This window comes from Leptodactylus fuscus, chromosome 7 (genome assembly GCF_031893055.1).
Source record: "Leptodactylus fuscus isolate aLepFus1 chromosome 7, aLepFus1.hap2, whole genome shotgun sequence".
NCBI lineage: Eukaryota > Metazoa > Chordata > Amphibia > Anura > Leptodactylidae > Leptodactylus > Leptodactylus fuscus.
The window spans coordinates 66,396,534-66,416,096 of NC_134271.1; the positions used below are offsets into that span (position 1 = coordinate 66,396,534).

The 19,563-nt window shown below is 44.2% G+C and overlaps 1 protein-coding gene across 1 annotated transcript; it reads right to left on the reverse strand.

Annotated features, from left to right (window-relative positions):
• Window positions 1-2,614: 2,614 nt before the first annotated feature.
• Window positions 2,615-12,387, reverse strand: LOC142213660 (borealin-2-like). The gene is made up of 10 exons (XM_075282063.1): window positions 12,249-12,387; window positions 10,140-10,268; window positions 8,699-8,742; window positions 8,549-8,609; window positions 8,394-8,479; window positions 7,983-8,050; window positions 5,517-5,603; window positions 5,325-5,442; window positions 4,113-4,199; window positions 2,615-2,677 (listed from the first exon to the last, which is right to left on the reverse strand). The coding sequence occupies exons 1-10, from the start codon at window positions 12,385-12,387 to the stop codon at window positions 2,615-2,617; spliced, it is 882 nt and encodes a 293-aa protein (XP_075138164.1).
• Between the last annotated feature and the right edge of the window lie 7,176 nt (window positions 12,388-19,563).

Genomic DNA, 19,563 nt, shown 5'->3' on the forward strand with positions numbered 1-19,563 from the left:
GGTACACACTGTGATAACGTGGATGAAGCATATATAGTGTATATGGGCTGAGAATTTCAGTGTATACCCCTTAGTTTCGGGGGGACACGACACACTGTTGAACTCTGGATTAAGCGTATATGGAGTATACGGGCATACAATTTCAGTGTATCCTACTTAGCTTAATCCCCACCGCAGAAAGCTGGGTGGCGCAGATACAAGCTTGTTTGAGCTTCTCCCTTTAGTGTAGCTCGAAGAGCTGTTGTTGTTCTTCTTCTTTGCTATTCCTGCCTAGCAGAATCTAAAACCTAACTAGCCCTCAGCAGATGTCTCTCTAACTAAGTGCAAGCACAAATGAATCGGAGATGATACCGCCTGTTTGTTTGAATCAGAGGTCACATGTCCTCGGCAGCCAATGGCTTTTTCCATGCCTCCGTTGTCGTAGTTCCTGTCCCACCTCCCCTGCGCTGTTATTGATGCAGAAAAAGCGCCAGGGAAGGTGGGAGGGGAATCGATTCGTAAGTGCATTTTCAACGCAGTGTTTGTATGGAATCGAACATGTACTCGATTGAACGCTGTTCGCTCATCTTGAATTGTAAGTAAAAAAATAAATTGTAGGGATTTAAAAATTTAGTAAACCTGGCAACTGCCAGACCATAGAAAGTTCCTGCATTCATTGTCTAACCATCATAAACCTATTGGGCCAAATTGTCACAACTAAGATGGTTAGAAAAAAAATCTTATTCTCTAAAAATGTGAATAGTTAAAAATTTGCAATTTTTTTTTTTTTTTTAAATGTTCTCCCCTTTCCTTGGAACTCCAACAAACATGGAGCATTATTGTTCCTTAGGGCTAGTTCACATGGGGCCAAAGGGGCGGATTTTGACTGCGAAATCCACATCATAAGCCGCCCCTTTACAATGGTGGTCTATGGAGACCACTAGTGTTCTTTTTCCCCGCTATCGGCAACTGATGATAGCGGAAAAAAAGAAGCGAGCTGCCCTTTCTTCAGGCGGAATTCATTTGAACGAACCCTTAGTAAGCATTTACAGCAATACTGATAGCGTCAGGCATGGTAACACAGTGACCGCTGCAGGAGGTCCATGTCCTCTCTTCAGCTTGCCCATTCTTGCTGACATTATGGCTAGATGTATGAAGAGGAATTACCATTAGAAACCTCAGTGCACATTGCTTTCAATACAGAATGGAGTTGTTCCTTTGGGTATATACTCAAGATTCTTGGGCATAGTGTTACACACAGTGCAATGCATCTGGTTGCTGTTAGAACCAGTTGCAGAGGTTGATAGATTATAAAACTATTAAAAGATATCCCCCCCCCCATGCCTTCTTTTTTACTTATCTGATTATGTACTATGCTTGAATGTGTGAGTCACTTGCCACCTGCAAGAACCTTAATGAACAGGAATCGCTAATATATATTTCAGCTGTAATGTCTGCAGAATTGTGAATATAGCTCTGGAATATAATACAGGATGTATATAACTTACGTTCACGGTGCATACCTAGTAGGTATTTTACATTAGTATTTTGTAAGTTGAACCTACAGAGAGAAAAGCGTAATGGAAAAATTGATTTGCATCTCATGTTTTGGACCCACTCCTGGTTTTGGCTTGCAAATACCAATGCAGAATATACTGCCTTATGAAATTGTCCTCACCTAGTTAAGTAAGGCAATATATTGACAAATTATATTTATCCTGCACAGACTGAAATGGTGCTCAAAGAGGTGGATAAACCCTTGATTGTTTAGAAATATTAACCTAGAATTAATATTGTCCAGCACGTTACAGCTGGACAGACCCAAATTGTCCTAGTGACTGCAAGTAACCATCTACAGATCGGCAGCGGGCCTGTTGGAGGCCCCTGATGACATCTTAAAGGGTTCTCTCTCAGCCAGGTTATATGCAGTGTCTGCTTCTCACTTCCTGTATTTCTCTCCCCTTCCTCCTGAACAGGACAAACACCACTTCTGCAGGTCAGATAATCTGCAGATTCTTGTATGGAATGGACTCCATGTTATCTGTGTGTTTAGAGAGATAACAGACTCCACTTTATCAGCTAAGTGCAATCACTTGTCCTATAGGTCTGTGGTTATAGCAACACTGTAAGCAATGGGAGGAATAAATTCACATAGAACAGAATTTCTAAAGCAATATGCTTAGAAAAAGGCTTCAATTTACATAAGCTACCGGTAAGATAGAATCAGTGGTAACTTCTATACAAACATCACTCTGTATGTACAGGTCACTGCTATGCCCCATGATTGGTGAAAGGACAACAAATGGGTCTTCACAAGGTTCAGGATTGGTAGAAATTCTGACTGGGAACAGAGAACCTGTTTTAAATTCATATAACCCTTTGAACTACTGCAGGATGTAGCGGCACCAGCTCTGGCTGCAGGATTATAGTTTATTGACATTTTAAAGGGCAATTGATTCTCTATATATAGTAGAGGTTGGCTGTTGTATGTGAGGGGACTCATACAAGTGAGTGAGGCAATGACAAATCTAGTCAGTTTTATTAGCATTACAGTCATTTACATAATTAAGACAATTTAAAATCACTCCGTCGAACCTCCTGCCATCCGTTGACCGATCCCTGAGCGTTGTATCATTTAGCCATTACCCCCTACAAGATGTTGCGTTGATGCTTTGGCACAGAGGCTGGTGAGCTGACCCTGAGGAGACAAGAAGCAGTTTATGTACATGAACCAAGGCAATGCTATAGTTCAAGCTTTATCACTTAGAGACTCTGCTAGTGGTTAAAATGCTACATCCCTGAAACACGCTGCTCTGGCTTTAATGTGGGCTCATACAAGCTCATCTTAGATTTGCTATTTGGGAGATTATCCACAAACACTACAGCCAGGTCTTACAGATTAGATACAAGAAGCAAGACATAGAAGGGGAGACCAATGTTGATAATGCCAATCTTCAGAAACCTGCCCCATTGTGCCTTGTAGCCAGCTGGCACACTAAACAGAACATTCTGGCCGGTGTATTTGTAAGGAGAGTACTTCCCCACCCCACAGGTTGATAGTTAAAGTCTTGCTGTATATGGCTGAATTTTACATAAATTCAGAATAAGCCCATGCAAAAACCATGTGTTAAAAAAAAAAAAAAAAAGTATGCATTTATCAAATTCAGATTTTTGCTCAAACTGAGCTGAAGTATTGATTGAGTATAACCGGAGTCATCATGTTAGCCATTGGTTTGCAAGATGAAAGTGCCAACCAAAACTGCTTTTGGTGTCAGTGTGGCTGAAAATAAATATGAAAGTGTAACTGAGGTTACATTGGATAGCACATACAAGTAAACAATTTTAAGCAGAATTTTGCTGCATTTACAGTAGAATAATAGATCTGCCCCTTGGTGTCAATGTCAAGATCTGTACATCTAAGAAAGCTTTTGTAGTTAGGAGAAATATAAATATATATATTTTAAGCAAGGCAGCTTTTACCATAGGGCCAGTGGTGCATAAGCACTGGGCCCTATGGTAGTGGGAGCCCCCTTTGGACATCCCTACATTTTCTGTCCAGGGCAGTGGGTCCAATCAGCACCAACTCATCGGTACCCTAAGGATGCCAATGAGTTGCAGACAGTAATGGAGGGGGCCTGGCCCTTATGCATGACAGAGCACATTACAGCATATGGCTAGGTTTCTGACAAGTGCCAGATAGAAATATTGCCTTAAAGCCCCCTACCCCTTGAATGTGCTTTTTGGTAATCGAACACTTTTGAGTGTATGAATTCTCTTTGTACAAGGAGACGGAGTAACTTTAGCCTGGAAAAAAGGGTTTTGCCAAAAAGCTCTATTAGTGCTATTAATAGGTTAATAACTGCACCCAAATACCTCTTGCAGTGCTTTGAGTGATTTCTGGGAGCTCCTGGCATCTTCTGCATTTGTTTACATGGATATTTTCCTGCTCCATTTGCCTACAACTACCTTGATTTATTGTTCTTCACACAGAGCTGACTTATACTACCTCCTACTCCCACTCTGTACAGAGGCAGGGGGGTGGGGGTGTTTTGCTTAGAGTAAAAATATCATTGTATCTCAAACAACCCCTTTAAGGAACTCTGTTCCCTTGCCTTAGCATCAAGACAGCTTACCACAAGTGTGTGTATGTGTTTCACTGTGTCTTTTCTTAGCAGCTCCACATCCAGAGACTCCAGGTCATCATACGCTGAAGATAAAGTCTGGCAAGGGAGAGCAAATTACAAATTGGGAACAGGACTATATATATATATATATATATATATATATATATATATATATATATATATATATATATATATATATATATATATATATATATATATGAGAGATATACACAGTATAGTGGACAATGCTCTGGTCTCTTCAGGCTAGTTCACACGGGGACATGGAGGATTTTGACAGCGGAATCCACGTCATAATCCTCCTCCATACAGTGTTAGTCTATGTAAACTGCTAGCTTTTTTTTCTGCTAGCAGAGAAAAAGCAGCGACATGACCTTTCTTCAGGCATTTTACATCTGAAGAAAGCAATAGACGCAGTGGTAAACTCTTCCCATTCACATGTTTTTTTTTGCAAAAACGAGTCACTTTTTTTTACAAAAACCGTACAGTAAAAAACGCGATGCATTTTTTGCAGCCCGTTCTCTTAAAGGATGGGAAAACTGCCTGGAAGCGGTTTTTACAAAAACACGTCACAAAAAGCGTGCCAAGGTAAAAAAAACAACCAAAAAACCCACTTCCTAATTATGAAGAGGTTTTTTCCAGTGCCAGAATAAGCCACACGTTATTTATGTGTGAACTACACCTTACTCTTCCAAAAAAGCTATTGCATGGAAGCAAGAGTGTAGAGAATTGGTGAAAGTACAATGGGGTAGCAAGATGTGAAGTGCTGTGGTGTCCCCCTTTCTGCTACACAAACCCCTACAGTTACGCTATGTTCACACTAGCGGTCGGCAGTCCGTTCTCAGGTTTCCGTCTTCTGCATGCAGAAGAGGGAAACCTGTCATGTCGAGTATGGCCATGAGCGCTTTATGCTCTCCGCGGCAAAACTTTTTTTTTTTTTTTTTTTTTTTTTTTATTTTAAACCGGACACAGAGTACTGCATGTCCAACTCAGTGTCAATTTAAAAAAAAGAAAAAAAAAAAAGTTTTGCCGCAGAGCGCATAAAACACGGCTGGACACCTTTCAATTCCATTCAAATGAATGGGTTTGAAAGTCCTGCAGCTTTCCATCTCCTGCTCGGTTTTGTGCAGGAAATTAAAACCTGCAAAACAGACTCCCGGGTGCAGATGTGAATGAGCCCTTAGCGACATGCTAGGTAGTTACCTGGCCATCTACCAATGGTATATGTACAAATGGAAGGCCTTCGTTTAATGGCAGGTTGTCACTTAGTGATGAAAAGGCTCGGTTTCTTGAGGATCGTGTGGGAGGACCTGTTGCATTTCTACCAAAAGAAAAATCCCACATCAGGAAAGTTAATAAGCAGCCATATTGCTCAGGGCATGAAGCCAGTGGTACCTTGAGGTTCTGGATATAGTTCTGCAGGATGAAGTCGACATCATCATCTTCTTGGGAGCTTTATTTAGCGGAGTTGCAGATATCGACCTAAGTTTGAACATAACTTCAGTGTAAAATTTAGTCACCCCCTCCATATCCAACACCAAAAGGTTCAACCTCCCACAAAAAAAAAAAAAAAAGTGACTGGGAAACAAAACACAGACATCCAATACCACACACAGCTAGGGACATTTCCCAAGCATGACAGTTATGGAGCATTAATCGATACACAAGTCTAAATTTCGATTTGTAGACACCACTGCCCCCCCCCCCCCCCCTTCATATGTACAGCTACCATTAAGCCAGAATTATATTTATTTAATACAGATTTCTGTTAAAGTCTATTGGTTGTTTAAAAGAAATTGGGATTTGCAGCTCTAGTGATATGCGTACATATTGTGAGTAATTTGAAATCTAAAGAACAGAACACTCACAGATTTTAGGTACACTGAATATTTGGCACTAGTTATACCCTGCTGCACTATTGATCGTGCTGGGCAAGTAAAGCACCATTATACATGGCACAGTTACCCAGATGCCTTCCCATTGCAGATTTTGCACAAGGATCTACGACATCTACCATATTTTTCGGACTATAAGACGCACCCAGGTTTTAGAGGAGAAAAATAGGGAAAAAAATTTTCAGCCAAAAAAAAAATGGTAAAATATTTAATGTATGGGAGTTGTAGTTTTGGAACAGCTGCAAGGCCACATTGACAGGTGACCCTGCAGCTGTACGGGGATGTATAGGGCGTTTTTTTTTTTGTGGGGACAGGTGTACTTTTTAGTTATACCATTTTAGGAAATGTTTATTGCTTAGATCACTTTTTATTTAATTCAGAGGCAAAACAGAGAAAAACCCGGCGGTTTAGCACTTTTGACGTTCACTGTACATAAAAATATTAGTAGACAGGGCATTTTCAGACACAGGGATACCTAATGTATATGTTTCACAGTAATGTTATACTTTTATATGTATTCTAGGGAAAGGTGAACTTTTATTTATTTTATTTTTTATTATATTTTTTTAAGTGTTTTTTTTTTTTTTTACTATTTTATTATCCCCCGCCTAGGGGGCTTGAACCTGCAATCATTTGATTGCAAGTCCCATAGACGGCAATACAAGTGTATTGCCGTCTATGGGAGATTCTATACATTACTATCGCGGAGTGTCATAGACCAGCCGCGATAGTAATATATATCTATGACAGGCCTGGGAGCCTTCATTAGGCTCCCGGCTGTCATCGGAACAGGTCGGCTCCTGCGGCCTCGCCGTGCAGGAGCCGGCCTGCATCACTAAAGGTATGGGGCCGGTGGGGACCGGCCTCGGGGCTAAATGACTGCCGGGACCTGTGGAGGAGGAGCGGATTTACAGCATGGCCGCGCTACTGCCACCGCTGGTTTTCTTCAGTGGCAGGAGCGTGACAATCTGCAGGCCCCGGCAGCTAAGAGTCCCCGGCATCTGCTGTAATAGACCGGCGGATGCCGGGGAGTGTCTTAGCTGCCGGGGCCTGCTGTATTGTCACGCTCCTGCCGCTGAAGAAAACCAGCGGTGGCAGTAGCGCGGCCATGCTGTAAGTCCACATTCGGACTATAAGACGCACCCGCATTTTCCTCCGAAATTTTTGCGTCTTATAGTCCGAAAAATACGGTAGGTTATACATCTGGACAGTACAGCTCAAGATAACCTTCACCAATGAGGTCAGTAATTGTGCAATAACTATGCAAACAAGTGATACAACCAAGCTGGAGGACAAGATTAGAGGGGTCTTCTAACTCATCTTCCACCCAAAGGCATAAAGCAAGAAAATCTGCATATTCCGTCAAGGAGCCAACAGACCCCCAATATCTTCTGCCAATCTGTAATCCTCCACTTCAGCAAACATCCGCATTGTTCGCTCAAATGAAGATTCTCTGTTGGATCCCTGGCTGAACAAGGGTTAATATGTACATTTTAAGCCTCTGAAGACTAGGAGTGACCACCGAAGCTACAGAAGGAGATTTACCAAGAGTATGAGAAACCAGATCATGAAATCTAATACTCACATCTAGTCTATGTTCTCACTATAGTAATTCTATTTTCTGTACAATATTATTGGGGCCGCCATCTTGGCTGAATTTTCTCTTCGCCTACTATCATTTAGTGATAATCTTTACTATAGAGATGGGTGAACTTCAAGATTGGTTGTGGGTCAAATAAGTTCAGTACAGTATTCCTCCCCCGCCCCCCTCCCAGTGCACCAACTGACTCATTTGCCTAAGACTTCAAAGTCATCTTTTCCTCCAAATCTCTCTACAATAATGACATATGCAACAATATATGTAGTGTACTCTAATAGCAGATACCATTAAATAGTTTAGGATACATGGTTACACCAAGCAAAGGACCCCAGATGTTGCACTGCTGACTTTTGATCTAGGGGTTACCTGGTTAAAGAGGAGGTTTTCTTTCCAGCATCATTAGTCAGTGAGACAAGAGATTTACTTTTCGTAACCTATGAGGGAAAGAAGAAGAGTATATTGTAAGGTAGTAGTCACAACTTAGCATTGTAGGTCTGAAACGTCACCAACATTGCCAGAATATGTAGGTGGTAAAGATATTAACATAGGAGTTCCTCAGTGATGTAAGAAGTTATACAGAACTATCACTCATCAAAAGGATCAAGGAGAAACTATATTGCAGCATCAACCCATATATCAATATGTATACAAGGTGCTGGCCCCAGGAGCTTCACGCTCCTCATCCACATATATACACACAGATACAGCCATCAAGATTTGAAGGGAGAATTAGTAATTACATTTTTGCCTTCCCTCAACAGCCAAGTCTATGCTCACCATTTGGACAGTCCTGTTTTTCTGTGTTGTGGACATCCCTTTAGAGCCAACAGGATCATGATATTCCATAGATGTGGTCACCTTAACTGAGAGTAGAGTCTGCTGGTCAGCCATTCATCACAACAAGAGTCATTCGGCTTATGGTGCGCACTTACCTTTCTTGCTGTTCTTTCGTACAAGTTTGACCTCTTGCAGCTCTTCATCTAGACAGTCAACCTACAATAAATGAACCTGCATAGTTCAGGCCCAACACCAAGAATGCAGAAAAACCTATTTTCAGTAAACATTTCCCCCCGACCCCTCACCTTTACAGCAGGAGCAGATTCTGCCTTGTTCATATCCATCAACTCTAAAAATACAGAAACAAGGAGTTTAAGTTGATCTTCACCATTGATCAGTACAAAATAACTTAGGACCCAAGCAGGAGCCGACATGCCATTGGTGCAGGGCCCCCTTACCTTAATAGCAGCTTTCTATTGTCCATTAGGGGAGAGGAAAACAAATAAAAATTTCCAGAATGAGATGGAATTTGAGAAAAAGTGCATTGTGAAACTTTTAAAGGGATTCTACCATTTAAAACTTTTCTTTTTCTAGTTGACACGTCAGAATACCCTTAAGGAAGGCTATTCTTCTCCTAACTTTAGAGGTCTTCTTTGCCCTGCCGTTCGGTTTAAAATCCGTTTTTTGTCGGTATGCAAATGAGTTCTCGCGGCACTGAGGGCGGGCCCCAGCACTGAAAAAGCACTGGGGCGTCCCCAATGCTGTAAGAGAACTCTCTCCAGCACTGCCTCCATCTTCTTCTGGAATGTCCTCTTCATGCGTCTTCTTACGGCGCTCTGGGGGGGTTGTCACACTTGTACACCTGCACAGTCGGCTCTGCCATCGGGCCACAGGAAGAGCCCAGTGCACATGCGGGTGGCCATTTTTTAGTGTCTGCTTACACAAGCATGCGCAGTACGCTCCTGTAGTTCTATGGAGTACAGAGCATACTGCACATGCTCACGTAAGCGGCCACAAAAAAAAAAAAAAAAAAAAAAAAAAAAAAAGTGTCACTTTTGGGTGAATGTAGTACTGAATATACTGTGCATACCCACCAGTGTCATAATCCTCCACCTGGAAGCGCTACACCCAGGCTTCAGAGCAGGGCAACGCTGTACAGGTATCTGGGAGGACGAGGACATCGGTGGGCATATGCAGGAATGCATTGGTGAATCCCTTGAAAGAGCTTTGAGAACTGCTTTAAGAAAAGCAGTTTTCAATTCATTCAATTCAGCATAATGATAAAACAAAGTCCTCTGGAACAGAGCAGTGGTCATATAGATATATTCAGAAACCATCTCAGAAGACCTACAAAGGTGCTGTGAGTGGGTGTTGATTTCCCCCCCCCCTTCTTAGTGTTGTAATTTGGATGTAGTTTGGGGAAGGGAGGGGGGCACTAATCCACTTAAAAAGCGATTACCCGTGGGCCCAATAGAATCATCCGGGTTTCTGTCCTCAAAAACACAGAAAAGTCATGTTTGCAGGACTTCTCTCTCCATTTTTTTTTTTTTTTTTTTTTTTTTTTTTTAAAGCAGAATGGGGACCAGAGTACCCAAGGGCAGATGTGAACTTACCCTTAACATGTTAAAGTTAAAAGAGCCTTGCAGTGAAAAATAGAGAGTACTTGTGTACACACACAAGACTGGACAGGATGGAGGCTGGAACCTGGCGGTCAAAGGTTTAATTTTATACACAGATTTTACTCACTGTAATACTCGCCAACCTTCATCTGTCTTATGGACATTGGCATCTTCAAGAGTTCCACCTCCAGAATCTGGTCTGGGATCGTGGTGAGAACCTCCAGTTCCTTTTTGACCTCCGTCATACGTTCCTTTTCTGGATAAATCAGGAACAAACATGAAACCATTTAGATAGAAAGGCAAGGACATCCATGGAGCGCAACATGACAGCATAGACAATTGAGGGCCACATAGCTGCATTTAAAAATATAAATACCCTCCTGGCACATGTTCACACCATATGCCAATCAACCCCATATGCTTCAGTCTTACAGATAAAACATCTACATGCCAACAAAACAACCTTATTCAAATGAATGGAACTGATATTTTGATCTCAGTCTGCCATTTGCAAATTCACCATAATACTTAGTGGAGAGTTCATACTGATGTATCTATTACACTGTAATAGAATGCAGGCTGATACAACAGCACACTATCAGAACAAGAGAGTAGTTGTTGGATTTAGTTCACAAAGCATTACACAGGGGAACAAAAAGATAAATAAAAAAAATTTCTGTTGAGTTAAATTTTTGAGCTGTTTAATACTGAAATTGACATGCTGAACTCAAATCTGCAGTTACTTTATTCTATCACGTCAAGTTTTTTTTCTCTACAGCGTATCTTGATGTGACCACGCTAGGCTATTTGGTAACACATGCGACAAGGTGGTGGGAGGTTGTGCACCCGTCTCCCGCACGCGTGGTGACATAACTGTCCCGACTGACTGGGAGAAGACGCTGAGAGGTGAGTACTCAGTGTCGGGCTGTGGGGAGCGCCATGGTTACTATACTGTGCGGGCAGGGGTGCGATAGGCAGTATACTGTGTGTGTAGTGGGGGCTGCAATGTAGCACTGTGTGTGTAGTGGGGGCTGCAATGTAGCACTGTGTGTGTAGTGGGGGCTGCAATGTAGCACTGTGTGTGTAGTGGGGGCTGCAATGTAGCACTGTGTGTGTAGTGGGGGCTGCAATGTAGCACTGTGTGTGTAGTGGGGGCTGCAATGTAGCACTGTGTGTGTAGTGGGGGCTGCAATGTAGCACTGTGTGTGTAGTGGGGGCTGCAATGGGGAATGTGATTGTGATGGAGCAATGGGCAGGCTTTGTGCCCTGCGCTCCAGACATCCTGTGTCCTGTTCTAGTCTACTACCACAGAATAGAACAGAGCAGGCCTCGCACACGGATCTGTTTTCACGGTCGTGTGAGAGAAACCTTAAGTATATTAGTCCGGCCCTCTGAAACCATTCCAATTTCTAATGTGGCCTCATGGGAAAATTGCCCACCCCTGATCTAGATAGCTGTCGTTTTCCAAATTTTGTTGCGAGTTCTTGTTTGTAGACAAACAGTTAACAGAATTTATTCTTTTATAGACATAAGTACTTTTTTGCTTTCCATTCGATCATGTCTGCGGCTTCATCATCTCGTCGTAAGTGCCTCAACAGCCCTGATTAGTTTTGTTACATCTGTGGCAGTTTCACCATTCCAAGTCAAAACTTTACTACTTCTAAAACAATGGACCAAACTGAGCAATAAATAGCAGTTGTAGGAAGAAAATAACTGTAGCATATTCAGATTAATTTCTGCTTCATTGTCATGTAAGTGTATATTTTGTAAGCTTTTCACAAAAAAAGGGAGGGTATCCTGCATCTTAAAAACTTGACGTGCTAGAGAAAAAACAGGGGTCATTTTTGGAACCAAGAGCTAAAAGCAAGTCTGAAACAAGTGTCAGATCTAAGTCAACAAAAATTGTGTTCCCCAGTGTTATCTACCCTGGAAGCAATTGTGACAAAACATCAGCTTTGACAAGTGTTACATCTACATAGGTTTGAGCCACTCACTGACAGCAAGCATAGATAGTATACAAAAAAATATATATATTGGTTGCAAGTCTCAGAGACACACTAGACTTCTCATAGAACAACTGTAATGCTATGGCACAAAGCTACAAACTATAGAAAGTCATTGTAGTCTACTAGTATCTCCCTACTGTATAGGAAACTACAGCTCCCATCATAGTCCTGGATTATGAACAGGAGAAGTCAGCCTGGTCTGGGTTGGAGAAGACCTGAGTAATACTTACTCTGCTGTATAAAGTCCTGCATGAAGAGTCTGATCTTCTCATTCTTTTGCTCCTGCAGAGGATCTGTCATTCCCAGCCCAGAATCACCACTTCCCTGAGCCCGGGACCCCATCTTTTTTCTTGTTCTCCTAGGGGGCATTTTCCTAGTAAAGTCACTTCCACCTACTGCAAACAGAAATGGGTCACAGGTCATCCAGCCATGCTTCACTATATAAGGAGGAGGTGAGGCTGCAGTGTTGCACCTGTGGCTGCTTGCATGGGGGGCGGAGTCTTCACACACCACCTCACTTATACTAAGTATCTCATGCCTCAGTGAGACTTAAAGTTTGGTGAATTTGGTTGTAACTGCTGCCGGCTTGACCAGAAATTGCCCTGCTGTGACTTCTAGGCAATTAAATTACTAAGCATTATCAATAAAATAAAAAATAATAGGAAACTCCTGTTTTTGTCTATTTGAGGGATCTGTGAAAATGACTGAACCACAGATGCCAAAGGGCAGCGAAAAAACTGATCATTTAATCGTTTTTTCATAGTCGTTTTTACAGCTATGTGAATGAGGCCATACAGTAAAGGACTTCACACTACAAAGGTTTTTTTTTTAAATATAAATCTGGAGATATGTTTTACTGAAGTGTAAGAACTGATGGCCACGGAATAATAACCAGTCTCTCTTTGCATGTAAAGACCTCTCAGATGGCATATGAGAAAGAAAGAAGCTTCAGCCACTAACTAGCACATGCAATCACTTTATAAAGATTCCTTGTAATCTCCAGCTATTGCAAAACTACAACTCCCAGCATGGCCTGACAGCTACAAGAAGCTGAGATACACAGAGCTGTTTTCAGGGTCCACTCATGGCAATGCTGCCTGTGAAATGGGAGTGTGACTATGTCCATCTGTGAAGTGCCAGTCACTAATGCGAGTATCAGTGGCATAGCTATAGGGGGTCACTGAAGTTGCACTTGTGATTGGGTACCACACTGCTGATGTCTACTCGATTCAATGGCATGTTTTCCTATACAGTGCTGATACAATGCACAGAAGACTGTGTTTCTCTTCTGTTCTCCACCCAGCATCCCTGTCTCTTTCTCTCAGAGCCAGTATAGAAATAGAAGGGACATGCTGCCACACACCGCATCTGTTCCGTATACGGAGAAAATGTAAGTATACAATTTAAAAGTGTGGCCTGGACAGTATGTGTATTTCCTGTGTGGGGAAGTGGGAGAACTATTACCTGGGGGACACTATCAGGGCACTGTTATGTGGGGGAGGCAAATGCATATGTAGAGCGCACCAGGGGGGTCAATATTCCTTTGCCGGGTGAGAAGGGGAACACTGTTGCTTTGCTGGGGTAGTGTTATCCTGTGGAAGCCACAAAGGGGCACAATTCATTTTCAGAGGCTTAAAGGAGTTGTCCCATCACAAGAATCCTATCTATACTGCTTGTTAATGTGAATGTAAGACTTTTCCCTAAATACACTGCTTCAGCAAAACGGCTTTGTTTGTCCACTATCTTACTTTATTCAATTCTTTTTTGACACATCCCTTGACTTATCTGGTCAAAAGTCAAGTGATGTATCTGCCTGCTGCCAGGGGGGAGGGAGGAGGGGCTAAGTGCACGGGAGCGAGCCTGGAGGGGAGGGGGGGGGGTAGTTTACACTTTGGGGGAAGGGGCCGCCAATACAGACCCGGAATCCGCTGTAATAGAAAGGCGGATGCCGGGGAGGGTTAGACGCAGGTGCCTGCGACATCGCTACGCTCCTGCCCTGCATGAAGCCAGCAGCGGTAGGAGCGATGCTGCTATTCCGGAGGGGGGGGGGGGGGGGGGGCGGAGGAGCGGAATAGCAGCATCGCTCCTGCTGCTGCTGGCTTCATGCAGGGCAGGAGCGTAGCGATGTCACAGGCACCTGTGCCGGCGTCTAACCCTCCCCGGCATCCGCCTCTCTATTACAGCGGATGCCGGGTCTGTATTGGCATTGTGAAGGCTGGAGAACTGACTGGTCTCACCATCTATGAGCGCACACACAGGGCCAGCGGCATAGAAGTGACGTCATCTTGCCGCTGGCTTTGCATATGTAACCCCGCCCACCAATGACGCAACAAAGCAGGAAGAAAGAAGATTTTACAGCAGCGAAGACTGGTGAGTATGCAACGTGGGAATACCCCTTTAAATAGGGCCTAGTGCTACATCAATGTATTAGTACAGAGACTGTCACATTGTAATCCTGAAGGTGTTGCAACTGTGACTACTAGTCGCACAGAAATGAAACAGTGCTTTATTTTTTTTTTTGCAACTAGAAGTCAAACTTGTAAGATCTCGTAGGTCGCAGTGCGACTCTATTTACTTACATTAGTGATGAAATCACAGGACGACATAGTGATTTTTGTATGGCCAAGGTTGCAATGTAGCACTCGCCTTAGGCTAAGGCCCCACATTATGGAACACAGGTAAAAAAAAACCCCACTTTTTTTGTGTTTTCTCTGCGTTTTTTCTTCTCTTATTAAATCTAAAAATTTACATGCTACTTTTTGAAAATTGTCCCAGTATGCAATGGTGCACACTGTATGGTAGTTGAGCAGCACGGCATTGTCATTACTTGTAGCCATGCTTTCTTCATACAGCTGATCTGCAGTGGTCCTGGCAGTGGCCCTTAGAAACAATTCCACTGGTGGGCCCTGGACATCCCAGTGTGGCACTGATTAGAACCATATAGCTGATAGTCATGTTTGATTTTGGAATTTACTACCTATGTAGTCTGCTGATAATTAACAGAGCAAAACTATGCCACACAGGTAGGGGGCAGCAGTGAGCTCAGCAAAACAGCAGCAGTACCACCTAAGAAACTTTGTGTTTGCACAATATTCTCCAATAATGTATATCATGTAGGTTTTATCATAGTCTCAAGTCTGTTGCAGACTTGAACACAACCTGCAGTGCAGTTTTGAGATCTGATGCTATTTGTCCATCATCTCTTGCACTCCAGCATTGTTGAATAGTATTAGTGCCTAATATATGAACCATAAAGAAAAGCATAAGAGGGTGAACATTCAGCACCTACTAGGACATATGGACGTCAAAAACCGGTGTGTGGGGTGGGGATGGAATGCTAGGGGGCCTTCTCCATTTGCTACACAAATTTTTGCTTGACTTCTTACACAGAGATCCATTGATGTGTAGTCCATCAATGTGTGATATGATATATCCCCTGCAGATAGGCAGTCTGGTGATCATTGGTTCATCAGGGGTGTAGTGATAGGGGGTGCACTTCTTTGCATAATTTAATAGACCCCACTCGGCCTATTTACTTGGAATTTTTCTGTAGACCCCACAGTTTCTGAGCAATAACTACAGTTAGTTTCAGCACCCACTATGCTGCCAGGGGCGTAACTACCGTGGTAGCAGCAGTAGCAGCTGCCACAGGGCCCGGGCCATTAGGGGGCCCGGTGACAGCCGCTACCGCTGCGTTTTTTTTTTTTTTTAAAAGTCCGTTACGGGCCCTATTCACTTGCCGATCCTGGCTGGGCCGGGATCGGCAAGTGACACCGCGGGGCCCACAGAGGCTATCATTATACTCGGGGGTCTTTGCAGACCCCCGAGTATAATGATCGGCGCACCGGGAGGGGTAAGGTAACATAAAAAACTGTGTTACTTACCTCTCCACGATCCTGCCAGGCCTCCGTCATTCGTGTCTGACGTCACATGACCCAGGCCAGCTTCCCGGGTCATGTGACGTCTGACGTCATTAAAGCTGGACAAGAGCGGACAGGACAGCCGACAGGAACAGGTAAGCAACTGTCTCTGTTCTTTTAATGGTTTTAATCCCCCGGGTCTCCGATTATTATACTCTGGGGTCTTTTCAGACCCCAGAGTATAATAAATGTTTATAGGTGTCCACAGTGGGACATATGGGGACACTATGGGGGATAATACTGTGTGTGCAGGGGCACTATAGGGGTTAATACTGTGTGTACATTGGACACTATAGGGGTTAATAATACTATGTGTGCAGGGGACACTATAGGGGTTAATAATACTGTGTGCATTGGACACTATAGGGGTTAATACTGTGTGTGCATTGGACACTATAGGGGTTAATAATACTGTGTGCATTGGACACTATAGGGGTTAATACTGTGTGTGCAGGGGACACTATAGGGGTAAATACTGTGTGTGCAGGGGACACTATAGGGGTTAATACTGTGTGTGCATTGGACACTATAGGGGTTAATACTGTGTGTGCATTGGACACTATAGGGGTTAATAATACTGTGTGCATTGGACACTATAGGGGTTAATACTGTGTGTGCATTGGACACTATAGGGGTTAATACTGTGTGTACATTGGACACTATAGGGGTAAATACTGTGTGTGCAGGGGACACTATAGGGGTTAATACTGTGTGTGCATTGGACACTATAGGGGTTAATACTGTGTGTGCATTGGACACTATAGGGGTTAATAATACTGTGTGCATTGGACACTATAGGGGTTAATACTGTGTGTGCATTGGACACTATAGGGGATAATACTGTGTGTGCAGGGGACACTATAGGGGTAAATACTGTGTGTGCAGGGGACACTATAGGGGTTAATACTGTGTGTGCATTGGACACTATAGGGGTTAATACTGTGTGTGCATTGGACACTATAGGGGTTAATACTGTGTGTGCAGGGGACACTATTGGGGATAATACTGTGTGCAGGGCTTACTAAGGGACATAATAGAGTGCGGAGGAGGGGGTCAGTCGAGGTCTTCGGCATCGGTTTGGGGAGGGGGGGCCCCATGTCAAAAGTTCGCCACGGGGCCCCGCCATTCCTAGTTACGCCACTGTATGCTGCCTATGCTCTCTAATGTCAGGTGGCTGATCCCTCTTTCTGTTCCAGCCAAGGACCACCCACTTGACAGTAGAAAGCCCAAATAACAGCCCCAATTGATCAGGAATGATCAAGACATTCCAAATACGCTGAATCAATGGAGCAGCTCCTATAGAAAGATGCACAGTATTGTAGTTGAAGAAGGTAGTGAACGGTCTTCTTTAAGGCCAGGACCCCACGGGATGTAAACGCCGCGATTTGCCAGCAGCGGAGACGCTGCGGGAAAAATCGCAGCGTTGTACAGTGCAAGCAAAGGGGATGGGATTCATGTGAATCCCATGCCCACTGTGGAAAAAAACGCAGCGCGGGCACGCTGTGATTTTTAAAGCCGTTGCGGCTTTGCAAATCGCAGCATGTCAATTATATCTACGGAAATGTCGGCGGCTTTCCCGTAGATATGTTACCAGAAAGTCCGTAGAGGAAAACTCTCTGTGAGCTTTCTCTTAAAAGTGCTGCGGAAAGAACCGCAATGCGTTCACGCCACGGTTCTTTCCGCAGCGCTTTAACACTGCGATTACAGCCCGTGGGGCCTTAGCCTAAAACTAATGCGTGATGAGAGGAAAGTGAGGTAAAGGCCCTACTAACAACCCAATCATTGAGAAGACGTGTGTTTAGGAACACTCCCATGTAACCATGTTTCTTTACTGGCTGACGCCCAATAGTGTATGTCAGCCAGGGGTAAACCTGGGCTTTCTGCCGCCTGAAGCGGCGTCAGAAAGCTGCGCCCCCCCGGAGGAGGGTCGGAGCTGAGGGGACGGGGGTCGCACAAAAGGGGTGGGGCCGAGTGGAAGGGGGTGGTTCAAGCGGAAATGGGCGTGGCCTAGCGGAGCGAGCAGCGTTCGCAGGCAGGGAGAGGACCTGCTCTCTGCCTGAGTGTGAGGGGCGGCCACTGGAGCAGCGCAGTGTCCAGCAGGGCCGCCCCAATACACCGCTCACTTCCCGTGTTGGGCTGCAGACACGGTGGCGCTAAGCCAGTCCAGGACAGCTTGTCCTGGACTGGCTTAGGTCAGCAAAAATGCCGCCCTCCCGTGGCCCTGGCATAGCGCTGCCTGAAGCGGTCGCCTCATGGGAGGTGCGGCGCTGATGTCAGCATAAAAGTGTTTGCTGGCTCCCAATATACACTGATGTTCAGCCCCTCTAATATAGCTTTTACGTTTCCTTCCTTTTCTGGAATGAGGTGATGTTTAGCTACAGCTAGCCAATGACTTCAGATACATACTGTTGTGCAAATGTCAGGAAGTGGTTGCAGCATGCAGTCTTTTAAGTACAGATGTGTGTAGTGCTATGAGTTGTATTGAGCAGGATGCTTCTGTTGGATTCCAACCCAAATATGTGCCCCAGCCCAGATATAAGGAACACGGAGGATGGGAGTAGTAGTGGTGGATGACGTGCCACCAGCTAGATCAAGCACACTCAACCATGCTCCCTAGCTCCGCTCCTGGGCTGGACACCGCTGCTGATGATGGTGGTAGTAGTTTCCCACAGGATGCTTCCAGTTGGAGAAGGGACCGCTCCTCTCTGAGCCAGTGTAATGATTTTCAGAAGGGCCCTGATGGTAAAGCAAGAACGACTCAGGCATCTGGTTGTGTATTGAAACAGAATAATGCTTTACTCAGCAACTGTAGAAGTACAACAAGCAGCTTCCAGAATGGGATTAGTAGTCTCTCAGTGTCCAACTACCCAGGCTTGGTTTTAGGAGGGTGCCCAGGGATGATTAAGGCTCCAAGGATAACTCCACTCCAACTACGAATTGTCTCATGTGCCACTCCCAGCTGTGCATGCTGGGGACTGTAGTGCAGGGTAGTCCTGACAGGTGTATGGTTACCTTTACCTAAGGTGCTCAGTCAACTTCTCCTGTCACAGAGCTCCACTGCTCCTCCTGGCAGAGAGTCCACACACCTGACATCCAAACACCCTTTTCTCAGGGCTGTCTCCAGATGAGCCTTGGGCTATTCCCTCCTCCTAGAGACTGTATGGACGGCCACTGAAGTCCAGTCTCAGTGCTAGCATGCACTCATCTTCACTGTCTAGACAAGAACTGCACAAGATCTCAACTGCAACTAGACTCAGCCTTCAAAGGTCGTCCGTGAGACAAAAGTCTCCTCAAACCCTGCCCAGTGGCCTGTGATAGGCCAGGGCTGTACCAAGGGAAAGGTATTAATGCTGGGGAAAAAACAATAGGAAAGCTGTATAACAGTGTATATTTAATGCATAGAACACAGAAGACAGGACATACCGACATAACCCAAAGGCGCAGAAAGAAACAATTACAGGGGCTGTCCAGCCTCAAGGATCCTATCTATATACTGGTAGCTTATTTAAATTGGAGACTTTTCCTAAATACATTGATTTAGAAAAGCTGCTTTGTTTTCCTGCTATGTGAGCTTATTCCTTCAATTGTTTACATAGTATATATACTATATACTGCTCTCACTGTT